The sequence below is a fragment of the Brassica rapa genome, chromosome A05, assembly GCF_000309985.2.
Source record: "Brassica rapa cultivar Chiifu-401-42 chromosome A05, CAAS_Brap_v3.01, whole genome shotgun sequence".
NCBI classification, from domain to species: Eukaryota; Viridiplantae; Streptophyta; class Magnoliopsida; order Brassicales; family Brassicaceae; genus Brassica; species Brassica rapa.
Window position 1 is genome coordinate 13,296,865 of NC_024799.2, and position 19,247 is coordinate 13,316,111.

Consider the following 19,247-nt stretch of genomic DNA (forward strand, 5'->3'; position numbering starts at 1 on the left):
ATTATACCATTACAAAGCCATAGCAGTTTTGTCTTCTGAAAAGGAAAACTGATCCTATATTTTATCATTCTGACCCGTGAAACCATAACAAACCCCAACGTTAAAGAAATTGGAACAAATAAAAATCCCTGCAGTTCATCACAACGTAGGAACTCGAATCCATGATCAGCCCCTACAATGTTGGACCAATAAACAAATAGTGGAGCAATGAAAATATACAAATCATTCCACTTATAACCATTTAATAGCCACATTTCAGAGCCAATTATCCTGATAACTTTTTTCCCATCTCTGAAACTGTTTTCTCTGTCCAAAAAAACCACAAGCATAGCAAGTATAGATTTCACCCCTGATAATAAAATTGTAGAGAAAACTAAATAAAATTCCACTTCCGCTCTTGTACCTACTTGATCATCAACCTGCATTCCCTCTGAAAAACACCTCGTAGTATTTTCCAAATATGTATCTCTTCTCTGCAACTGATTTGATAAGACCAAGTCAAGAGTTTGCAGCGCTGTAAGTAGGCCAGAAAATTTGATCCAGCGGTTCAGTGAACTCCAGTCGAAACACCTATTTCCAGTTTTCCCACAAAGTCTTGATAATCTTGTGATTGATCCTCTGGATTCCACATCCATCTCGAAGATCCTAATGATGACACTGAACCCATTAATCAATAGACTACTATGACAACAAGAACCCGTACCAAAAGAACATAAAAATATATTCATGGCAGCTACTGTAGACCCAAACATAAAATCACCAATACCCAACAAAATCACACACCACCAATCTTCGTGAAGAAAGAGTTCAAGAAATTTTGTTATGTTTCCAATAATTATCGTTTCTCCCTTCAAGTACAATAGCAATAAATCCCAGTACGTAGCTACTGAAAAAACCCGAAGACCTGAAGAGACTATAATACACTTGTACCCATTTACTAGCCCAAACTCAGAGCCAATAATTATCCTTTTTCCATCACTGAATCTGTTCCTTTATCCAAAAAAGCTACAAACGTATCTAGTGGTGTGCCCGCGATACGCGCGGGGTGTATGATAATTGTTCAACCATGTGTTTGGTATGTGTTGATGTTGATAATGTTTATACATGGAATTAGGTCCCAGATTTTGTGGTGCTGAAATGGTAGTCATCATTGTTGTGTTACTTGAGTAGTATTTAAGTAGTTTTAACATATGTACGCAATGACTTATGGTTTTTGAGTTAGTGGGTAGTAAGTTGGTCATGGCCATCACTCACGGGAGAGAATGACGATGGTAATTCTTCTTGCTTTACTTTATTTTCATAATTTAAATTCAGAAACAAAACATCTCTGTTTTTATACGTAAACATTTAAAATTTGTCAACTAGTTCTATACATTCTTCTTCGTCGACAAAAACCTCAAAGGAATAAGTAGAAGATGCATCAGTTCTCATAAACGGTCTTTGTGGAATCTGCGAGATTTTTTATTATTTTTGGAACACAACCAGCGAGTACATATATGTATGTGTGTGTGCAGGTAAAAGATCAATTTGCATATATAAGCTTGTTTCATTTTGGAGGCTAGAAAAGAGTCAATACTTTGAATGTTGTCCATTTTCCAGGTACATAATCACATTCTTTGTTCATTTCTCCTCTGTATGGGTGGGCACTTCAGTTGTTTTATCGATTCGGTTTGGGTTAGGTTTGGTTTGGTTAATTTGGTTCTAAAATTTTCTAACTGAAGTAAATCATAATTAGTTTGGTTTGGATCGGTTTCGGTTTGGTTTGTATTCGGCTTGATTTGTGTTCCGGTTCCTTTCAATCGGGTTCCCTTAGTTTAGTTTTTAGGAGAAATCATGTTTTAAAACATAAACACATGGTCACGAAATCATCATGTTGGTTACGATGAAAAAATTAATTATGTAAACTAAATCCAATGTAAAATTAAAAAAAAAATATTTTTAAAACCCCATAAAGTTTATAAGAACACAATCAAATCAAAGTTAACTAACATAAATAGAACATGAAAAAAACATCGTTAATAATGTCTCTTAAAAATAAACTATGTAAATTAAATCTAATACAAAACTGAATCAAAAACCTTAAAAACCATTAAAAGTTTATAAGAACACAATCAAACCAAAGTTAACTAAATTAAAAAAAAACATTGTTAATAAAGTTAACAGTGACTTTAGTCTTAAACCGAACTATTTAATAATAGACTTTGGTTTGGTTTGGATCGGTTTCGGTTCAGTTAGTTCGGTTTTCATGCCCACGCATGAGCCAATATTTAAACTCTTGTTTTAACACACGTCTTCCTGTATTTATAGAAACATGTCATTAATTATATAGAGATATTTTTTTCTAAATCAAATCCGATTTAATTGGTAAAAGTTTAGAGTAATATCAATATACTACTGTATAAAAAATTTCTATAGATATCCAAAAGTCATGAAGAAAAAGACAAAAGTAGAAATATACATAATAATTATTATTATTTCTCTTTTTTTTTGGATCAACTATTAGCATTTTCTCTCTAATGAAGAAGAAAAGTATAGAGTGGGTAAACAGGACAAGTGAGTGCACAAGTATGAACATGTCACCACTTTATTTTCTTCCATCATCTTGCTTCTGTCGTTTGAATCTCTCCTCACTTTTATTGGCTTTTCAACATTTTTCCTAGAACTTCAATTCCTCTCTAATTTTAGAATTAAGACTCTAAAAAGATTTCTTATTCATCTCTTCTTTTTGATAGTTCTCACTCAAAAATAGAAAGAATAAAGTCTTTCTAAGTTTCTGTTTCTCTATAATGACTTTCTTCTTCTCTTCCCTTCAAGCTTCACCAATCTATGTCATTGTACAGATAAATACATTAGATCTTAATCTTCAAAAATGATCTTCCTGATAAAGTATTTCAACAAAAGTAGTAAATCACTGAAGCTTATGGAAAGAGGTGAGTCACAGAGTTATTGTTAATCCGTGTGATGTCAAACCTGTTAATCGAGAAGATTGAACCCTCACATATGTTTGAAGGTGTTAAGCATGTGTGCGTTCACATAGCTGTGGATAAGCTTAGGTTATTTTTGAAAAACTATAAATTTCATTTGTTCATCAGAATTATCATCTTTGATGACGAGCAGGTAAACCCAAAAAGTAGGGTTTCAACGGTGTTGTCACAACAACTGAGTTTCAAGTCGGATAACAAAAGATTCCAGGTGGTTGTTTCAGAGTAGCAGGAGGATTGAATTTCACAGAAGAATACGTCCCTATTTATAGATACAAATTTTCTTAGTAACTATTGAGAAAGAGTAGGGATATTAAATACAACGTAGTGGAAAGAGTAAATTTAATGGCATAATCGAAAAACTTAAATGGTGAATTGAAGTAGCAAATAAATAAAACTGCAGCCGTAACAGAGAAGTTGTTCGGAAGCGTCGTGATCTTGCGGCTATGCTCTGCATATCCAACGTCAAAAAAGTGGAAACCCTATAAACGTATGGGCCTAAATAAATAAACAATATAACAGCCCAATAACTTACTTAATACAGCATTTGGTCCATTAACATAAACAAAAATATGAGATGACACGTGTCGCATTTTGGAGCCCGCTTCGTTGAGGTGGAGGCCTGAGAAATGAGAATTATAGGATAACTAGTAGACACTAAAGTATTATTGATTGCCAGAAAAAATCTTGATGAGATAAATAACTATTCGAAAAGAGATTTGGTTTAAGGATGAGTGAACATATCAAACTTGTTCTTAATGCTTGTTCGAACTAATTTAATTCGTAAAGAGATTTGGAATTATAGGAATTAGACATAGATTGATTAATCTGCTGCGATATCTGCTTAACTTTATCATTGTAATTTGAGTTCTAGAACTGTTCTTCAGAAACCATGATATTTGTTTGAATTCAGGTATGATATCATGTTTGAATTCTCTAGATCTAGCACATTTTTCCCATCATTTACAACTCTCTTTTATTTACCGTTTTACTGCATTAAAATTATTGATTTCTAGCTTAATATGAAACATAAAAATTTTGTGGATTTGATTCCTAAGTATTGCGCTGCACCTTTGAAAATGACATAGTAGCTCAAGGGTAAATCGATAATATAATCTTAGAGTATTCTGAAAGAGTATTCTCGACTGAAGTCTGGAGTTTTGAATCCTGGATGAAGAGTGAGAGTTTGGAGAGTTTGCAACTTTTGTTTCATAAATGAGTGGCTAAGAGGTACAAACCAGTATCGTAGGAGTTGGTGATGGAGTGTCATTGGATATATAGTGGCTAGTTTGGCTGTTTGAGCTTGCATCAGTAGATTCCAAAATGATCAGGGTAGCCGGATACGTATAAAGGAAAACAAAACAATTTTCTTTTGTGGACTAACATTTTTACTATTATCCAGCTATCATCTTTCATTTTTATACTTTATTAGAGTTAACCGAATAAATTGGAACATAACCATTCAATTTATACATTGTACATTTATATAAATCGTTAGTCACTGGTTCAATCATACATATGTGATTAAGTATACTTTAAATTATATCCATTTATTTACTAACGTAACCATCAACAGAATCCAATAGCCGGTAATTTTAACACAAAATATTAGCTAACTAGGTTAAGACCCGCGTCTTGCGCGGAATGAATATTATAGATATAAATTATTTTATATATTATATATTTATAACATATTATGAAATAATAAATATATATTGAATAATTAAAAAGTCATTATCTACTACTTATATAATTAAATTGGTGCGAACATATAAATAAATTTTATAAATCGGAAAAATATATTTTCTATTTGATATGGTATACAATTAAATTTAAATGATAATAACATATATATGGTATATTTTAATATTAATATTTATTAGATGATGTTTTTTGCTCATATTTGTTTTTTATCATTTGTATCTGTTATAGCAAAAAGTCTATTGATAACAAAATTTTCACTGTGAGATTAATGGTTTAAGCAATTTATAATATTTTAAGAAATTAAGTTGTCAATATTTTTTCAAATTGTTTATCAAAAAAATGTTCAAAGTAAATTTCAAAATTAAGATATTTATGTATTTTTATATGGCATATAGTTTAATTTAAAATGATACATATATTTATATATCTTTTATTTTTGATACTTATTAAATGAGACTTTCAACTTATATTATTTTTTAATTATTTGTATCATGTCATAACAAAATTTTTAAATCATAGATCACAAAATTTGAATGTGAAACTTTTAACAGTTAATAATTTATACTCGTTTTTAAATATTCAAAATATAATATAAATAATTTTTTTAATTTTTATTATACGGTTACTATGATTGTTTAATTTATTTTAATATCTCAAAATTAATCAAATATAATTATAATAAACACTTATTTTTATCAAATCTTTATTATTCAAAATTATTAATTGTCATATATACTTTAGCCACATTAAGGAATTCCATAATATTATTTAAGAAAATAATGAAGCACATTAATAATGTATTTATGGTGGTTTAATAAAAAAATTAATATATATGTAGATGGACCAACATATTTCTCTAAGGATTCTAAGAATCATTTTAGTGATGACACGTGGCTACAAAAAATATTGCAATGCTTCTCAAATCCCTTATATATTAAAAGAGAAGCATTGTAATAAATGCATTCACATTATAATAGACACGTAGCAGCCTCACAATGATTTGATAATAAATATGTTAAACGCGTTCACACTATTGTCATAAATGTGTTCACACTATGTACTTTGTGATTTTTTTAATATAAAACTCACATACATAGTTCCAATAAAACTCTAGATTTTTCGGTTCGAATAAAAATAGATAACGAATCAAAAGCCAAACTATATATATATTATTTTTATTGTTTAAAGATAAAATTGAGAAAAATATTCATAAATTTTGATTCGATTTGTTATCCGTTTTGATTTGAACCAAAAAATCTTGATATTTGAAACTTTACGAAACAAATCAAATACTAAAATACAATATCCAAAAAAGAAGCAAATCACTAATACCAATATTTTTAGGAACATATATCTAATTCGATATGTTATATGCATATATATACATATATGAAAAGAATTATATATATTATACTTTATATCAGTTTTACAATATAAATTTATTATATTAGGTACTAAAATTAAAAGGTTATATAATGTTTTATTTTTGTAATAAAATGTTATTATATTATTTTTAAAATTTTATTTTATTTACGAATCAAATCGGATATTCTTTAAAATTCTAAAACATTTCGGATATCGGAGTCACCGAATATCTAGGTAGCTAAAGATCGAATTGACAAGAATGCTTCCAAATATCCAGATACTTGATATGTGTCCACCCCTATTTACGAATATAATTTTATTTTCTTTTGATGAAAAAATGACTAATGTCAAGGTCTTTTTTATTTTAAATAAATTTTAATTTTATCTTTCATGTATTATTCTGAACAAAAATGTCATTTAATATTAATTAACAATATCTTTATATATTTTTCAACTATTTTTATATATTTTTTACATAAACATACATGTGCACCACAGCTGAAGTATCTATTTTTTTTTAAAGTTGAAATATTTTTTCTTAATGTTTCTTTCACTACCGACCAAATTGTAGTGAAATGATTTGTCTTAATAATTTTCTTTTCTTTTTCTTAAACTATTATCTGTTTAAAAACTATAATATGAAACTATTGGTTCGACATGACAACTATCTAAACTTCATAATATGAAAATAAACATATAACATTAATTTTAGGTTTTTATCCGAAAAAACCAAAAAATCAAATGTTTTAACCGAATAAACTAAAATAAATATTAATTTAAAATAATAGTTATATTTTAGAAGATTAAAAACAAAAAAACGTAAAACCTAACCAATATCCAGATTAAACAGATTTATTGTCTTTTTTATTAAAAATAACGAAACTAATAATCACATCCCGCGCAAAGCGCGGGTTATTACCTAGTAATATATAAGGGATATGCAAAATATTTGGATAAATCAGAATATAACCATACTAATTATGCAAAATATAAAAAATCACTTTTTCTTAGCCTTCCACTAGCTTAAATAAAAAACGACTATTAAATATAGCTGGATTTATATGACTTATCCGGATAATTCATATATCAGATGTTAATTACTTATATATTTACTGAGTTTTTATTTGTTTATTTGCCGATTGAATCGACATGTAGAAGAAATTGCAAACAAATTTTGTTGTAATTGGAGAAGAAATTGGGAAGAAATTGCCGAGACCTCGCCAAGACCTCGCCGTGACTCACCGGGACCTTGCCGTGACTCGCCGGAAAGAGACAAAAACACCTATGATTTTTCGTGAGAGGCAACTAAAATTATGGATACATCTGCTGCATCTTCTTTATGCAAAATACCTTTATTTATATAGTTGATTTCTGCAAGAATTAAAATTGTATCAAATCCCCAAACAGAGAAACATATTCACGAGGAAGAAAATGATACAATGGAAAGAGAAAGAGTCAAAAGTATTTTGAATAAATATTATATTTTTTTGTATGTGTGAATATCATTACATAGCTGTCTTATTACAGCTTTATTGTTTCCATAAACATCTATACACATGCGTAACTGTGTTCTATTATGAATTGGGCTTTTGATGATTGTTCCATGCTTGCAAATTATTTAGTTATTAACTAATTTTGGTGCAAATCGCTCTATTAAAAAAAAATTCTATTAATTTTTCTTTGTATAAAATCGGTACATAACATTCAAAAAAACAAGGCCACAATTAGGTTCTACTGTAAACAATATATTTTGTTTCTCTGTCTGTACATAAGCAGTAATTAAACAGATAATTAAGCATATGATCTTTTCTCTATCTGTTCATAAGAAACAAAATAAAACAGATAATTAAGCATATGATTTTTTAAGCCTATGATTTTTTCTTGTATATCTGATTAACTTGTACATTATAAGCAAGTACTTTGTCTCTTTCGTCGTTTACTACAATGGTCTAGCATTTCCAATGATAAAAGAACTTAAACAGTATCTGTAACAATCTACTATAAAGTAAATCTATTCAAATATTATATTAAACAATATAATAACAGAAATACAATAATAATTTACAAATTTTGAAATATTATTTATTTCTATTTTCTATAATTATACAATTTTATTACTAATTAATTTTTCCATTTTTTTTAAATCATAAATTTTTAATCGTAATATTATTATATTCTTTTATATATCTAGAAATTTAAAAATCTTGTTTAGTTATACTTTTTGATAATTATACAATTTTTATATCAAAATTTTTAATTAGTTTTATTCAAATTTATTTAATATATAATTTATTCTAAAATATAAATTTAAAGTAGTATTGGAAAATGCATTACATGACAATCGAGACTTTTCAAGCCAATAAACTTTCCTTCATTTCTATCGACGCAGTTGCGCAAATTAAACGCATAACCGTCTGGAAATATGACACTCTCAGAAATCCAATCAAAGAACTCCTCTTTCGCAGCTTCATTTAACTGGTATATGGGAACATGAGCCTTGCCGTTCTCATCAACATGAAGTCCAGACCGATCACAAATATCGACCAAATCTAGTTTTGACTTCAAATTATCCTTCGTTTTACCTTGGACATTAAGGATCGTGTTCATCAGATTGTCGAAAAAGTTCTTCTCAATATGCATGACATCTAAATTATGCCGTAACAGATGATCCTTCCAGTATGGCAGATCCCAGAAGATGCTTTTTTGTGCCAGTTGTGAAGTAAACCAGCAGCATCGACTGGAACATGTTCATGTCCACCTACGTCTGGCGTCCTATCTGCACCAAAATCTCTGAACTGTTTCAACAAATCATCCCCACTAATTTCAAGAGGAGGACTGTCAAAGACCTTCTTGTTCTTCGTAAACAAAGTCCTACTCTTACGATATGGATGATCGGGTGGTAGAAATCTTCTGTGACAATCAAACCAACACGATTTCCTTCCGTGTTTAAGTTGGAAAGCATCTGTGCTATCTTGGCAATGTGGACATGACAATATTCCATGCATTGTCCATCCAGATAACATACCATATGCTGGAAAATCACTTATTGTCCGCATCTGAAAGTTTTCTTTATACGAAACATCGTATGTCTCAGGACCATGCGTCCATAGTTGTTGTAACTCATATATTAGTGGCTGAAGAAACACATCAAGTGATCTCTTAAGATGCTCTGGCCCGGGAACGAGAATGGAGAAAAACAAAAACTCTCGTCGCATGCACAAACTTGGAGGTAAATTGTACGGTGTCATAATTACTGGCCATAGAGAATATTGTCTTCCATGCTTCCCAAAGGGGTTGAAACCATCGGTACATAATCCAAGATAGACATTTCTTCTCTCATGCGCAAATTCTGGATATGTTGATTGAAAATGTTTCCAACCTTTTGCATCTGAAGGATGTCGAATCTGACCATCGTCTGTGGAGTGCTCTGCATGCCATCTCATTGGTTGGGCTGTGCGTTCGGACTGATAAAGCCTCTTTAATCTTTCCGTCAAAGGAAAATACCATATCCTCTTGTATGGCACCGGAACTCTTCCACTCATATCATGATAACGAGGTTTTTCGTAAAATTTGCAGTTATCCTGGTTCTCATCCTCTCTCCAATATATCATGCAGTTGTCGATGCATACATCTATCACCTCATACGGAAAATTAAGACCCGCTACAAGTTTCTGAACCTCATAGTATGAACCCGGTGCGAGATTATCCTCTGGCAGAACACCTTTAACAAAATCAGCAATCGCATCCACGCATTCTTCAGCCAAATTATAATATGTCTTAATACCCATCATTCGAGTTGCAGATGATAAAGGTGAATGACCATCTCTACATTCTTTGTACAAAGGTTGTTTTCCTGCTTCCAACATATCAAAAAATCTCCTAGCTTCTACATTGGGTTCTTCCCCTCTATAATGATCATTTACCATCTGTTTGGTACCTACACCATACTCTACTTCTGTTCTAGGTTCTTCTAACCTATCCACATTCTGAGGTTCGCTACTACTACCATATTCATAACCAGTAGTTTCTCCATGAAGATACCAAACTTTATAATTCGGCATAAACCCTTTCATATATAAATGAGTCCAAACATCTCATTCCTTTAAATTCCTATTATTTTTGCAAGAAGAACAAGGACATCATAACGTACCGGTATTTGCTTCTGGTTGTTGTTGAACAAACGCCATGAATTCGGTAATGCCTTTTGCGTATTCTTCTATAAGTAAGTTGGTGTTTGGATCCATATGAGGTTTATACATCCACGAACGAAAATAATTTTAAGAAGACATGATTTTTTTCGAATTTGTAGAATGAAGAGAGTGAAGAGGGTGGAGAGTGAATGAGGTGAATCACAGAAGCTCGTATTTATAGGAAAATATGCCGACAGTTCCGACGGAAGGGTTGTCAGATTTCTGTCTGAAATCTAAAAAATTTAAATGGCTATAAAACGGTCAAAAACAGGTCGTCAGAATTTCGTCGGAAAGTTTTGGATTGTTTGTCGGATATTCGTCGGATATTCAATAATTTAAAATATTTTCAATCGTCAAAAATATTCCTCGGAAATTTGTCGTTTTTTTCGACGACTTACCGACGAAACCCAAATTATCGAACTATCGTGTAACGGTTATTTACATCCCTCGATATTCCGTTGCTTTGTCGTCTGAATTTTCCGACAAGCACATATGTCGTCGGAAGTCCGTTGAAATATTCTGACGAATTTCTGACCACTAGCATAATTAGCATTTCGTAGGATATTCGTCGGAAATCTCTCGGGATATTCCTACAATTCTTGTCTCTGTCGGAATTTCTGTCAGATTTTGCCTAGTTTTCTTGTAGTGGCATTGGTAATGATTGGAGCAGGCTGCTGGTTGTTCTGCAGTTTTAGGTTATGGTGTTGGTTCCCAGCATTGCTGAGAAAAAAGGTTCGTCCTGAAAAGTTATGAAGGTAAGACTTTTAATAACCCGTGTTTTGTGCCTTGTCAGCAGAGTTGTCTGCTCCATTATTGTGATTGAACAGATGTGGATTGTTCCTCATGTTATTGTTCGGGTGATAGTTGTTTAACTGCTATCCTTGCCCATTGACATAGCTAACCTCATGATGATCTTCCGCCGGCTTGTCTATCTCTGGCGCAGCGTCCTTAGCGTTCTGTTCTGAAGTCGACTTCTCCATGATGAATATCTGATTCTGATTATTTATAATCAACTGGTCCACCTTAGCTGACAACTCATCTATTTTTGATGTGTCAACACTGTTGACCTTCATGGAGCGGTCAGTTTATGGGTTCTTATTAGTAGAACTGGAAGCCATGGTCTCGATCAGTGCAAAGGCTCCTTCAGTCGTTTGAGTCATGAAATTTCCATTACTCGAGAAATTAAGTTGGTTTCGCGCTTCTAAGCCAAATCCATCATAGAACACTCCCAAGAGATAGTCGTTATCGAAACCATGGTGGGGGCATTCGCTGCGGTAGTTATTGAAGCGCTCCCATACATCACAGAAGGGCTCATCATGGATCTGACTGAATGTGGAGATCTTGTTCCTCAAGGCTGTAGTTTTTTGCCTTCTTGAAGAAGTTGCTCAAAAATGCTGATCGGACATGCTCCCATGTTGTGAAAGAGCCGGTTGGAAGAGAATCTAACCATCTGGCGGCTTTCCCATCAAGAGAGAATGGGAACAGTGTGCACTTGATGTAGTTTGGTGACACACTACTTGCACGAGTAAATCCGCAAACTTTTTCGAAGTTCTCGATGTGATCCATCGGTATTTATGTCGGGAGACCATTGAACATCTTCCTCTGCACTAGGTTGATAAAAGAGGGTTTGATCTCAAAGTCATGTCTCTGACATGAAGGAGGGTTGATGGCAGAAAGAGTAGCAGGGAAGTTACGCGGAAGGTTCCTCTCTCCTATCGGAACACCTTGCTGCTGTTGCTGCTGTGCGGCGTGTTCGGCTGCTTGCTGAGCGGCTTGTTCGTGCGCTTGCATGGTTTGCTGCATCTGCAGCAGAGAGATCATCTTGGTTTTCGTGATCATCCATTGTGGTGTTAGTTGGCTTTGGTTGTTGTATGTTTATTCGTTTCAATCTTGCAAGTTCCTGATTTGAAAGAATGACTAGGTCTCTTTGTGCGTTTCTCCAAGTATGCCTACTAGTCATGCACCTGGAACATTAGCTGCAACAAAAAGGAATAAGCAAGTTAGAGGTCTTAGACTTAATGTATAACCATAAAATAGAGTTAAAAAGCTGGTCCCCGTTGCTACAACGCTAAAAATTGATACACTAAAAATGAACCTTTGCTACTGTCAAGTTAACAGTGTTGTTGTAATATGTTTAAATTCAATTCCAAAGGACCACTTTAAACTTTATTCTATTGGTTTCACTATAAGCTAAAACACTAGTGGAGTTTGAATTTGTATTTTCGTGATAAAAAAAATAACAAGATTAATCAAAGAATGAAAACTTAATAGGAAGCCAGCCTAAGGTCACTTTATCGGGTGTCAATACTGAGCCAAAAATGATTCAAACACGATTAAGTACAATCTAGAACTCAGATCACTCAGATAGAACAGTCTACTGTCGTGGAACTGCCCACTATGCGAGTCGATCTTGATACCTAAGATCTCGCTTGGAACAAGATATGATGGCAAGCATTAGAGATCAAGTCCGATAGATTCATTAAACACCCTAATATATAGTTTCGATGATTAGGTTGCTAAGCTCATTCATACAGTGTCAAATCATCTTCTACGCGGTTAGCGAGCTGATCAGACCAAGGTTCAAACATTAAATGATCAGATTAATGCAAGAAATAAGAGTTGGTATGGATGACGAAAATTTAATGAATTGCTTATCTATGTTTCGCTCATGCGATCAACACCCTAGAACCCTAGACAAGCTAGCCGACTACTCAGTCAACATACAAAATACCAAAGACATGACTTCAATAGAAGATGATCTTCTCTAGATGAGAGATAGAGCCGTCTCCCTTACAAGTTGCAAATCACTAAAAAACAAATTTTGGTTTTCTTACAAATTAGCATAAAAGTAAAATAAGGATAGAGACGCTTTTGATATGGAGGCGGCATTAGGTTAGAGAAGAAGTGGGGCGGCTAGGACAAACTCCCGAAATAATTTGGATGTTTCCTTAAATGTCGGGAACATTCGCTCGGACTATTCTTTGGGGGGAAACAATCGTCAAACTGCTCCGCCTTGCTGTTCCGTGGGAAATCCTCCAAATATGTTATTTTTTCTTCATGCATCCATCTTCGACTCTACTACCTACTCCAGACCTGAAAGAACTCAAAAAAAAAACTAGACAAACTTGATAAAAGACTAAAAAACCTTTGAAAACATATATACAATTATGTCAAAAACACCATATATCAATCTCTCGTACAAATAGTTTATTGATCCGCCACTGAAGACAATACCATTGTTATTGATAGTGGATTGCATGAATGTTTTGTTCACTCCCCGGACACATAAACAAGTCCAAGTTAACAAATTGTGTTTGTTCTTGCTTGCTAATTGATTAGGTTTTCAAAACTAGATCGAACCTAGATTAAAGCGAAAGTAGATCGCGAACGATTGAAACGGATAGTACTTGGATCTTAACAGTAGTTAACAAAGAAATTTTATTTTATTCGATTATATGATGATGTTCAAGTTAGCACACACAAAAACAATTAATGCTAACTTCAGTGACGTTACATTTTATACAATCTTTCTTACAATTACCAAGACCTTGTGGTTGTTCAGCGTGCAGCGAAACTTCATGTTGCAACATAAATTGATGAGCTTGTTTAGATAATTGACGTTCTGCTTCAACATTTTTAGTTGTTGCCATTGTCATCGCTACAAACACAAAAGGTGTTATTAAACAATCAATGTGAGATAATATAACAATCACTATATAATGAAAATTCGAGAATAACGCAGATTGAAGCGTGTCAGATGTAATTTTCTCTACATTTCCTTCTTCTTCTTTTTTGTTCGTTCATACATATCAAATATGAGTTTACCGGACATGATACCAGCTTTCAGAAGGAAAAAGATAATAATAATTTACCGGATACAAGAACTATGAAAAGAACAAAAGCGAACTTCATTGTTTTCGCCAAATTTTAAGTTTTAGAATATACTATTACAAAAGATGTTGAAAGATAGTTATCGTGACACTGTTTTATAGTATGGATAAATGATATGTTTTCAGACAAAAAAATATATCAAATTATAAAATTGAACTAAATTTCAACAAATTAATTCCATTAAAATACTATATTGATATTTAAAAAGACTATGTTGAAATTTTTATCAATTTTCTTTTTTGAAATAAATTAAATTTTAAACATATGCCAGAATCATTTAAAAACATATCTACAACTAATATATTTACTTATATAAAATATATGATATTAGTTTTTATATTATTTATTTCCCAATCAATCCATTCCTGATTTTCATTATTGTCAAAATTCATATAATCTACGGAGATTTTGTTTTCAGTTATTATGGAAGTAAATACTTTTGGGTTATACTATGTCTAATTATTGGTTAGCAATTAATACAAAAAATCAGAACTAAACATCACTAGTGCGACAACAAAGTTTCCGGCTAATTCCATTTTGGCTCCATATTCAAATAAAATGTGATAAGAAATCATTTATTTTGTTTGGATTTTATTTTTGGTTCATGCACTAGAGATGTATTGATTTTATTTATATATTATCCAATTCTATTAAAATGATAGGAGAAATATATTTGAATTTTCAAAATACCCAAATTAAAATATTTTTAGATAATTTGAATTTTGAAAATGAATGGAGAAAAACACTATTTTTTTTATCAAAAAGCAACTTTATGATAAACAATATCTTTCTTCTTATATTATTTTAAACAATCTATATTGTGGAAATACCCAAAACTAAAAAATGAATTGAGAAAACTAATTGGTTTATATTCTTGTTCGGAAACTAATACCACTCAAATTATCATAAGGAGTGTTACTCTCATCAAAAGAGGTTCAGATGTAGTACTTAGGGATCGAATCCACAAGGAACTAGGGAACAATTAAATCTAGTGTTTATTAATTCTAAGAGTTGTATAGCAATAGTAACAAGCGAAGTAAATAGTAAATGTAACTTGATTGGAAATGATATTAGATCCAGGGCTACTATTCAGGTGTTGGAGATTATAATATCTATAGATGCTTATTTGTTGCATGCATGATATGTTAGAGCTCAATCGCTTAACTCAGTGATCAGCTGTCGCATGTTTCACTGGTTAACAAGCTAGATCTCGTGTCTCACCGGTTAGTATGTTGACAACGAAAGAATGTCAATCGATGGTCCTATAGAGACGTCGACCGATACACCTTTACCTACGTCGACCGATAGTCAGTTGAGGACATCGATCGACAGGTTCTAGCCAGGCTTATGCGCGAGTATGATATGCCCTATTAAGATACTAAATTGGCGGTTAGCCCTCTCTAGCAGTCCTATTATGATAGATAGATGTCAGGATGGGATACCATGAGGTGCTTGAGTATGCAATCCTATGATCATGTTCTAGTTAGCAAGGCTAAAACAAGCAATGAATACAAATCTATCATGAATATTACAACAAGGCAGATCTATAATTTGGGGCTAATCCCACAAACCTATCTGAACCCTGGTTCTAATAAATGAACTACTCAGACATAGCAAAGCAATTCATGACAATGAAGAAATAGGAATTCATAGTATAGATGAAAAGAAAAGAAAACAAGAAGTTCCAATCACAAGTGATATTCTCTCCAAAACTCTCTCTATCTCTCTCTCAAAGTAAAACTGTAACAAAAACTCTATCTACTAGGTTAAAAACTCGTCAGGACATTTTCGTAATTTGGCTTGGACTTGGGCTTCAAGTCCGCTGGATCCAAAATGTCGCATGTCCAATGTCTCGACATCGATCGATGGTACTTGTGTACATCGATCGATATTAATCTTCATTTGTCGAGGCATTTCATGGTGTCGATCGACAGTACTGGATGCGCATCGATCGATTGTTCTTCCTCTCGTCGACCTCTACATGGTCAGCTCGGATGAAATGTCTTTTAAGCTCCAAAATGCTCCAAAGTCATAGCTTTACTCCGAAATGCACCTGAACCTGAAAACATACCTAGAAAAGTAGAAAACATAGATATATATAGTAAAACACCTATATACCATGGATGAAAACAGGTCAAATCCAAGGTATATCAACTCTCCCAGACTTACCCTTTTGTTTGTTCTCAAGCAAAACATACAGGCAGTCTCTCTGAAAGAGGTTTGAAAATATTAGGGACTACAGATTTTAAAACATAGAAATCTTTTCCTCAACAATTTTGCAACCACATCTAAAAAGTCCTAATGACAGAAGCACACTATGCAATATCCTAGCGTAGCAACCATTTCTAACATAACACAACTCAGCAATTCACGTCTGACATCCCCTCTACTGACTTCATTTCTTAGCATAAATATAAAGTGAATGCTTTACTTTGGGAGTATCGATCATAGGATGCAAGGATTTCAGACAAGTATCTGGAACTACAGATAAAAGTTAGTTCCTAATTTCTCTCTCTCTACTTTTCTCTCTTGAGTCAAAGTCTGCTTCCATGCAGGATCAGTGACCAAGATTGGACATGCTTCCATGAATCAAAACTTAAATGTGGTTGCCACCAAGCTCTTTTCACTTCTTTTTGACCTATATCCAAGAATTCTTTGTGAAAGCGAGCCTTGAAGATTGCCGCCTCCAAGTCCCGTTTCGAACTCTTTTATTGGAGTCTTTATGAATCAAGCTTTAATGGTTTTAGCCACCAAGTCCTGTTCAGACTCATCCTAAGTAAACAAAAGATTTTTTTTTTAATGGGATATAAATCACTAACTATTCTAGGGTCGAAATTTAGAGAGAGAAAATGTGATAAATAATCTACACAAGGCGTTACCTTCCAGACTTGTCTGAAGAATCCGATCCCATGTATACCAAGCCCCAAGACAAGTGGTTATGTCAGGTTCAGTGTTGGAAATCAGCTTTGGTTACTTCATACAGTCAAGGCAAGTGTGTAGTTGATAGGTTGATCTTCTTTAGCATCTATAGTGCTATCTGCAATCAGTAAATCTAAAATGGTGCTAAAGATTGGTTAGATATTCAAGTTTAATTCAATATAAGATTATAGTCTCATTTCCAATAGCTAAGCATAATTTATTAAAATTCCTTTTATATAAGATTAAAATAAATTATATCAGTAAATCTCCTCCCAGACTTAAATTACACTGTTCCAGTGTAATTCAGCCGGAGTTATGATGGAATAATTTATAGGTACGAAATGTAACAAGTAAGGAAGATACATCTGACCAGATTAGATATCGATCGATGGGAAAATGTTGCATCGATCGTCGTGTGTTTGTCTATGTCGAGCGATGTCGACGTCTCGTCGGCGGTCGATATTCAGGCAAATTTATAACTTTTAAGGGTATTAGAAAATTTATCTTTCAAAAATTTTTCAACTGTACAGAAATATACGATGGTTAGTATCCTAATCTTGTCAACTTAAGATTAAACATTGAATATAGTCAATCTTACCTATAGAAGACAGATCTCTGCATTGGTTTCCTTATCAAAATAAACATGCTTTCCTGATGTTGCGTTCAGGAACAAATGACCTACACAGCATAGCAAGAAAAAAAAAGGAATGTGATCTTGCACAATATCACTTGACATCATAAAACATAGAACAACAGAGTACCTCCAATCATCTTCGGATTAATGTTCGTGTCAACAACCACCTTTGGATCATCACGCATGCTTTCAATCTTCTTGTGGAACGAAACGGCTTGACAGTCGAATAGACTAAGAGTAACAGACTCATCACTGCAGATTTGCAGCACCAATTATTGTAATTTAAATAATCAAAAAATTCTAAGAAATCAAGAAGAGCTTAAAAAACAGAAAAAAAAAATTACTTTTCCAGTTTGAATGTCACCATGACACGATTTTTATGGTCACTCACGGTGCTCTTCACCGAACTGATATTAGTATGCTACTTGAATAAACCGACATCGATCTATAGAACACAAATCCAATTAGCCTAAGCAAACCATCTAGATATTACAAAAACATGTTCGTACCTGGAAGAGCACTTGCCGGTCTTCAAGTCGGAGAGAAAAACTCTTGACATAGTCATAACAACACGAATCAGAATATTGCAAGAGATAAAAAAATAGGATGATTTCGAAGTGAGAAGTACTCACATATTTATACAGATCCACAGGAGATACGAACGGCGCTTTGAAGACTCATAGTGGGCGATGGATTCAATTGCAATAAAGACGAAGTAATAGCTCCGTCCGTTTCAACCAGTGAAAGAAACTCAGGCGTCGCCGCCGGAAGAAAGGAGAGACGATACACAGTTCTCTATCATTACTCAGAGCCCAACATGCATCAGACGGAGAAAGCCCATCACGAAACGCGTTAATGAAACGCAGCGCTTCGGTCTTATTGGACACGTGTCGATGCGAGATCAAACGACTTATCTATGTGGCATCATACGTGGGTGAAGGAGAAGGGAGGAAACTGTTCTTTATATATATAGATTGTGGATCTAGCTTTGTGTATTTATTTATTTCCTTAATGACTAAAGACATAATATATAACTAGATCTCGACCCGCGCAACCGCGCGGGTTTTTGTTTTATTTATTTTTATATAAACATTTTGTTTTCAATTTTAAATTGATACTAGATCTCGACCCGCGCAACCGCGCGGGTTTTTGTTTTATTTATTTTTATATAAACATTTTGTTTTCAATTTTAAATTGATATATATTATAATATATATATATGTCTATCAATTTTCAAAATATAATAAGTTTATGGTATATTTTTTCATTGAATAGATTGTTTCAAACTTTCACATGTATTTTCTTCTATATATATATTTTTGGATTATTATTTCATTATTAAAACCGTAACTATATATAAAGATTAGTAAAATATTATTTTATTATTATATTCAAAGATATTATAACATTTCATAAATTTATAAAGTTTTTTAAAAATTTAAATTTTCGTTTCATAGATTTATATTATCGAGTAAATAACTAAAAATTTAGTTTTTGTTGGTTTAAAGCAGTAAAGATTAATCATTGTTACATAATATGATTTTTGTTGTTTTAAAAAACATA

General features: G+C 32.6%; 1 protein-coding gene and 1 non-coding gene across 9 annotated transcripts; one reads left to right on the forward strand and one right to left on the reverse strand.

Annotated features, from left to right (window-relative positions):
• Positions 1–7,714: 7,714 nt before the first annotated feature.
• Positions 7,715–18,909, reverse strand: LOC103868691. Of its 8 annotated transcripts, none has more exons than XM_033292336.1 (6): positions 18,317–18,904; positions 18,194–18,235; positions 18,029–18,129; positions 17,812–17,936; positions 17,649–17,728; positions 7,715–13,898 (listed from the first exon to the last, which is right to left on the reverse strand). In XM_033292336.1, exon 6 carries the CDS (start codon positions 10,121–10,123, stop codon positions 8,696–8,698), a length of 1,428 nt encoding a protein of 475 aa, XP_033148227.1. In that variant the 5' UTR covers positions 10,124–13,898; positions 17,649–17,728; positions 17,812–17,936; positions 18,029–18,129; positions 18,194–18,235; positions 18,317–18,904; the 3' UTR covers positions 7,715–8,695. The 8 variants fall into 8 exon arrangements, 6 of the variants coding, with proteins under 6 accessions (XP_033148227.1, XP_033148228.1, XP_033148229.1 ...); XR_004458438.1 differs by lacking the exon at positions 7,715–13,898 and adding an exon at positions 17,148–17,183 and having other exon boundaries at positions 18,317–18,772; XR_632998.2 differs by lacking the exon at positions 7,715–13,898 and adding an exon at positions 17,316–17,572 and having other exon boundaries at positions 18,317–18,767.
• On the forward strand, positions 11,490–11,596 carry LOC117134575. The gene has a single exon (XR_004458758.1). It is a non-coding gene; the product is annotated as a small nucleolar RNA R71 (small nucleolar RNA).
• Positions 18,910–19,247: the final 338 nt, after the last annotated feature.

Coding starts and splice junctions, on each gene's coding strand:
- LOC103868691 (XM_033292337.1), bottom strand. CDS start 10,123: ATGAAAGGGTTTATGCCGAATTATAAAGTTTGGTATCTTCATGGAGAA.